This window comes from Arachis ipaensis, chromosome B10 (assembly GCF_059453495.1).
Source record: "Arachis ipaensis isolate K30076 ecotype BB chromosome B10, ASM5945349v1, whole genome shotgun sequence".
Classification (NCBI taxonomy): domain Eukaryota; kingdom Viridiplantae; phylum Streptophyta; class Magnoliopsida; order Fabales; family Fabaceae; genus Arachis; species Arachis ipaensis.
This window is the reverse complement of record NC_142435.1, coordinates 114,875,817-114,882,375: the sequence shown is the minus strand read 5'-3', so window position 1 is coordinate 114,882,375 and position 6,559 is coordinate 114,875,817. Positions and strand designations below refer to the sequence as shown.

General features: G+C 37.8%; 1 protein-coding gene across 1 annotated transcript; it reads left to right on the top strand.

Moving 5' to 3' along the window:
* The first annotated feature begins 544 nt into the window (after positions 1–544).
* LOC107622959 (uncharacterized) lies at positions 545–6,202 on the top strand. The gene is made up of 13 exons (XM_088509556.1): positions 545–1,338; positions 2,185–2,263; positions 2,379–2,435; positions 2,748–2,803; positions 3,665–3,893; positions 4,144–4,230; positions 4,320–4,394; positions 4,477–4,557; positions 4,883–4,947; positions 5,028–5,217; positions 5,318–5,406; positions 5,517–5,631; positions 5,816–6,202. The coding sequence occupies exons 1-13, from the start codon at positions 752–754 to the stop codon at positions 5,855–5,857; spliced, it is 1,752 nt and encodes a 583-aa protein (XP_088365682.1). The 5' UTR covers positions 545–751; the 3' UTR covers positions 5,858–6,202.
* The last annotated feature ends 357 nt before the right edge of the window (positions 6,203–6,559 follow it).

Here is a 6,559-nt window from a genome sequence, read left to right as displayed (position 1 = left end):
GATAGAATTTTCTCTTCACTCCTCTTGAAAGATGAAGTCCATTTTCCACTGATGCTTCCATTTGAAAAATAATGATTATCTTTGCTTCTCCTAAACATTCTAGGGTTTCTAATTTTGAATTTAGAAAACAATTGAGGATAAATTAAGAAAAGGAGTGATTTTATAATGGTAACAACATATTTGAACACATCACATTGCTGTTTTATAACCAGATAAACACTTAACGTGTCATACTGGCCTTTAAATTAACGGAGTAAACGAATTCAAGACGTTCGGGTATTTTTGATAGACTGATCCAATTTTTTATGAGTAAAAAGTTATTTTTCATGTTGTATAAGTATTTTTGTTCGCGTTCGTAAACTTTATAGATAAAAATGGTAGTTTTTTCTAAAATGTTTATCAGATGCAAGTGTAATTTTGTAGCGAATGATGATTAAAAACAACAAAAGGGTTACGAATTAACGAAGTAAATAATAAAATAACGTGTTTTGGGAGTGTTACTCTTGCTAGCTAATTTTGGCGACATTTGGCGTTCCACGCGTATATATTTGATCCGAGTTGTTTGTTTATTGATACACTGTTCAAGAGTGTTAAGCGATTAGGCACTCGAGAGGAACCAACCAAACCATACCCGTCGACGTTTTTATTCATCCCCATCTGAACCAACAGAAAACCCCCAAAACCCTAGAATTTCAGGGATTCCTCTGCAATCTCTGACACAAAGCGCGAGAGATTGAGAGCAGCAACAGCAATGGAGTTCGACGAGTATGACTACTTGGAGAAGACGGTGGAGGACCATGACGACAGAGATTCGTCTAAGAAGACCAAGAAAGACAGCTCCGAGAAAACCTACCGGAAGCGCGACGAGCTCGACGACGATCTAGACGCTGCCGCCTACGACGGGCGCATCAAGAAGTCCAGGGCCGACGAAGAGAACGGCTCCAAGAAGGATCGGGATGGCCGCGATAGGGAGCGGTCCTCCCGCGACAAGGACCGCCACAGGCACCGCAGCAGCGACAGGGAAATAGACGGTGAGCGGAGCAGCAGAGACAGAGATAGAGACAGTGAGAGGAGCAGCAGGGACAGAGAGAAGGAGAGGGAGAAAAGCAAAGAGAGGGATAGGAGGGAGAGGGACAAAGAGAGGGAGAAGAGAGAAAGGGACAGAGAGAAGGAGAAGGAGAAGGAGAAGGAGAAGGAGAAGGAGAAGGAAAGGGAAAGAGAGAGAAAGGAGAGGGAGAGGGACAGAGAACGAGAGGAGGGGTCCAGGAGGAGCAGGTCTCGTTCCGAGCGAGACAGAGACAGAGACAGAGAGCGTGATTTTGACTCGAGAGATGGCCGGTAAAGTATTCTTCTTCCTCAGCTCAACGCCCATTTTCTTTGGTGCACTGTGTTTTCTTTTTTTACTCTTTTGCTTCAATTGTTAGTCCGTTAGTCCTATGAGTCAATGCTTCTATAGCTAGCTCAGTCTGTTGAGGTTGTTAGTTAACTTGCATCGGCGACAGCCAGCATTCGTTGTTAGTTTCAAGTGAACGCTTAGTGGTACATGGCAGGTTGTCTACATTGTTATGGCTTTTCCATGGGTATTTAAGAAAGGGAATGATCGCTGTTGATTTTATTTCTGCTTTGGTGCAACGCAATGCAGTGTTGAGTGTTTTCCCTAAGCTACTAGCTGAACATTGTTTTGCTCTAAAAAACTTTGTAATGCCAAATAAAGATTTTGAATGAATTATTTGTGGATAAGTTTTATTCATTTTTTCCTACCATATGTACTGTCTGAATGAGTTCTTAACATGCCCTTGTTTTCTGAGATTGGTATTGGGTTTATACTTAAGTATCATAAGTAGCTAGGATGATGGATCTTTTTTTAAATATTAGAAGTGTGACGATAACAGAGAAAATAAAAAATCCTGACCAGTGGCACTAGTGTGTATCAATATTATAAGATTGATTAAGTGATATGTGATTCTTTGGACTCTTATATTAACAATATACTTTCGAATAATTGCTACAGTTGAGTTTGGGACATAACTTCCTCTCAAGAATAGGTGCTGTCTTGGACTCTAATGTTAGCGATTCACGTTTGAATTATTGCTACAAATTATACAGTCTAAATATCAGGTTTGGATTTGATGATTTTCTTTATCCCTTATTGTTTTCTAATAGCTGAATTTAATGGAATTACAGGAGACAAAGGGAAAAGAAAGAAGCTGCAGAGCCTGAGGCAGATCCCGAAAGGGATCAGCGAACTGTTTTTGCCTACCAGGTTATTTAGTTAGCTCTATTGTTTTTTCATATGAATATTTTAAGGTTTGGTATATCAGGTTATTTGGCATTTTTTCCCCCTTGATGATTACCAAGTTGCGATGTGGTGATTTCAGATGCCTTTGAAGGCAACAGAGAGGGATGTTTATGAGTTCTTCTCTAAAGCTGGCAAGGTACGTTGATTTTTAAAGTCTTGAATGTTACTTGAAGAAAGTTTACTTTTTACTAGTTGGAAATATTTTAGTTAGGGTATTATATACCCTACACTGATACAGTTATTAGGTTAGGCTGCCTATATTTGCATCCCTTCCCAAGATCCTACGTAATCGTGAGATGCTTGTGCACCGGGATGTCCTTTTCATTGTATAGTTTTTATTAAGAGCAATAACCATTAGTTGTTTTGCGTGACTTATTTAAAAATGAATTCGTTCTTCGTCCTCCTTCAATATTTTCTTAGCTGTACCTTTGGTGATCCTTGCTTTTAGGTGAGGGATGTTCGTCTTATCATGGATAGGAACTCAAGAAGATCTAAAGGAGTTGGGTAAGGCTTTCTTGTAAAATAATTTATACTTCATATGCATGCACTTGTTGTGGTATTAGGATATCCACTTTCATGAATCATGTTTAACTGTATTCTTAAATGGACTAGAAATGCAATAATGATGAGGGATGATGGGAATACCTTGCACTCATGTTTAATCAATTCATCCTGCGTACTCAAGGTAGATGACATTAATCCTGGTTTTCATTTTGGTCCTTTCCCAATTTTGTTCCTCTACATTTGCTGTACAGCGAGGATTTCATTGTTATGCTGTTCAACCTTTTCAGTTTTATATCACTTGTGGTGATCTCTTGATAAGGTTAATGGGAATGAATATTTTCCTTCATTCCTTTATCGTTATCTCTATTTTTTTCTAATTTATTTTTAGATGGGTAGAGTGGTCAGTGAGCGTCTAGATGAGATGTATATGCTTTTCAAGCTATTTGCCTTTTAAAATTGTCCAAGATATATTACGCAATGCTACACTGGTTTTTATGCCAGGATTCATTTTCTAAGGCTTTGATATGCACTTATGGCACATAAGTGAATAAGTGATAAAGATGATGGCTACCTAATGCTACCTTTCTTGGTGGTTCCCCTTCCCCATGGATCATGGTTGCTTCCTTATATTTCTCGATTAAGCTGTAAATGCAATATATCCTTTAGTTTTGTACTTTTTATTCTGACTGGCTAACATTTTCTTTACATGAGTCAGATACATCAAAAGAAACTCAGATTGAGCTCTCTGCACTTGAGTTTTCTTTCCCTACATCTCTTTGCTATATGCTTTATAAGTTTTGATGTAATGGTTTATATTTCATAGTTCTGAAAACTTGACAGACGTTCTTGACAAGGCTGCAGGTATATTGAATTTTATGATGTGATGTCAGTGCCAATGGCAATTGCTCTCTCTGGCCAACTTCTCCTTGGACAGCCTGTGATGGTTAAACCTTCTGAGGCTGAAAAGAACCTTGTTCAATCTAATACTACTAGTGGAGCTGCTGGTGTAGCAGGACCATATGGAGCTGTAGACAGGAAACTGTATGTAGGGAACCTTCACTTCAACATGACCGAGAGTCAACTGAGAGAGGTATTTGGTTTTTGCTTTGCTTTTTATTGTGTGAACATGGTTGGAATGAGCTTTTGTTGCCATTGTTATAAATGAGTACATGGAGCCAACCAATAATTTCATGAAAATGTACATTTGCATACAAGTAGTTTTCTCTAAACTGGTGTAGTGCATTATGCATCTGGTTTGTTGATAAGTTTTCAGTAATTAGAATCTTTATTTGATTTTTTTTAATTTATAATTTACCAGCTTCACACTTCTTTTCATGTAGATTTTTGAGCCATTTGGTCCAGTGGAGCTTGTACAATTGCCACTTGATCTGGAAACTGGACATTGCAAGGGTTTTGGGTTTGTTCAAGTTTGCTACTAACCTTCATCTTAAAGAAAAAATGATGTCTTAGTGATAATACTCGTCTCTGTTATTTATGTATATTCATTCTTGAACAGTTTGCTCATCTTGAGCATTCCAAGGCAGCTCTGAGTTTAAATGGAAAACTGGAAATTGCTGGCAGGACTATCAAGGTAATATTTTTGTGGATCTATCTGTTCTCGGTTTCTTGTACCCTTTATCATGTATGTAATTGATTCTGTTTGTCAAACACAGGTCTCATCTGTAACTGATCATGTTGGAAGCCAAGATACAACTGCGAAATCTGCAGACTTTGATGATGATGAAGGTGGATTGGTAAGTCTCGTGTGTTATGTGAAAACCTTAAACTTCTACTTGGCTAAACGCCATTGGTTTCCTAGCTGAATCAGACAATATTACAAATATGCTTGACGCTTCATAATTAATACATAATATTATGGATTGTTCGGCATGTTTGGTTAAATATCACTTTACAAACTGATAACTCTACCAAAACAGAGTACTAATAATTATCAATATAACTATATAAGTTTTCACGGATGGATAATGAGATGATTACCATTTGATAGACAAGTACATTGATGTTTACCTTTATGGAGTTTTGATTTCTCTCTCTCTCTCTCTCTCTCTCTCTCTGCAGGCTTTAAACGCTCAATCAAGAGCTTTACTTATGCAGAAGCTGGATCGCTCTGGCATTGCTGCTAGGTAGGTATATGTGTGTGTATCCCTGTCTCTCTAATAGTGTACATTTGTCTGTTGTCTCACTCAATTCAAAACACCTACAGCATTGGCGTTCCACCAGTTGTGAATGGGTCGGCCCCTGCACATCAAGCTGTTAGCTTGCCTATTGGTAATCCAGGCATAATACCAGCACCAACTCTCCCAACACAACTTATGACTAACCCAGTTGCCGAGCCGGTTGGAACCCCCAGCGAGTGTTTACTGTTGAAGAATATGTTTGATCCGGCCACTGAGGTTAGAATTAACTGATTTGAGTACTGTTACACTATGCCTGTTTCATTCAATGGGTCACTGATGTCCTATATTATCTGATGTCCTATATTATGATATGCAGACAGAACCAGATTTTGATTTAGACATTAAAGAGGATGTAGAAGAAGAGTGTTCTAAGTATGGGCGGGTGAAGCATATCTCTGTTGACAAGTGAGAACTCATACATGCATACCCTTAGTTTTGTTCTTCTTTCCTTTTCACACATTATGCATAGGTCGCATCGTTTAACTGTGAATCTGTTTTTGAATTTTCATATACAGAAACAGTGCAGGTTTTGTGTATTTGCAGTTTGAAACAGTGGAAGCAGCAAGTGCCGCTCAACGTGCATTGCACCTGAGGTGGTTTGCACGTAGATTGATTTCAGCTTTGTTCATGGTAAGCATTTTTTGGCATGAATTCTGATGCTGACTTCATTGTTTGGCATGGAGTAAATTGTCATCACACTAACCTCCCTTGTCTTGTAGATGGGGTTTAGTCTCGGACAAAAACATTAAGTGCTTCTGTATCACGCCTTTTATTTTAAGCAATTATTCAAGAAACTGTTGCTTCTGTTTTGCAGCAACCTCAGATGTATGAAGAGAAGTTTAAAGGGGAGGTTTGATAGTGTGTGCTTCCGGGCCTTGTGGTGGCTCTTAATGATGACAATCTGCAAATTATTTCTTATATTAGTTTTCAGAAATTGAGTTTGCGGTTATAAATTTTGATTCATCACTCGTATTAGATGTACGAATACAGAAATTCTACTGTGTAGGTGGGGGTTTTCACTTTCATAATTTGCTCGGTGACACACTTATATTCTACATCATGTTTATAATTTTATAGTTAAATAGTACTTGTGTAAAAATTTCTCTTAATGTGAGAACTTTGAAATGACAGTATGTAAAAATATTGATTAACCCTTGTTCATTTTTATAAATTTAGGCACTTTAAATTTGGAGATGAAAAACTAACCTTCCCTCTAAAGTTCCAACTTCCATCCAACATTTTATTAGAAGGCTATAGTGAATTATACAATACAAGAGGGTGGAGACAAGGTTTCAACTTTTAAATGGTCTTGGCAAGAGGAAATAATGAATGGGAGAGAGGCTGAGGAAAGAAGTGCACATCTTTCGCCTAAACTTAGTCTTAAAAACGGACTGGTTGAAATGGTATTATGGAGTGAAATGCGAGGTGATTGTGCATCAAAAGTATAATTTTATTTTGCCTAAATAATGATGATGGTTTAAAGGATGATCAAAAGGAGAATAAAGTTTTTCATATGGGTATGAGACCAAAAAGATGAAAGTCTAAAGAACATCTTAAA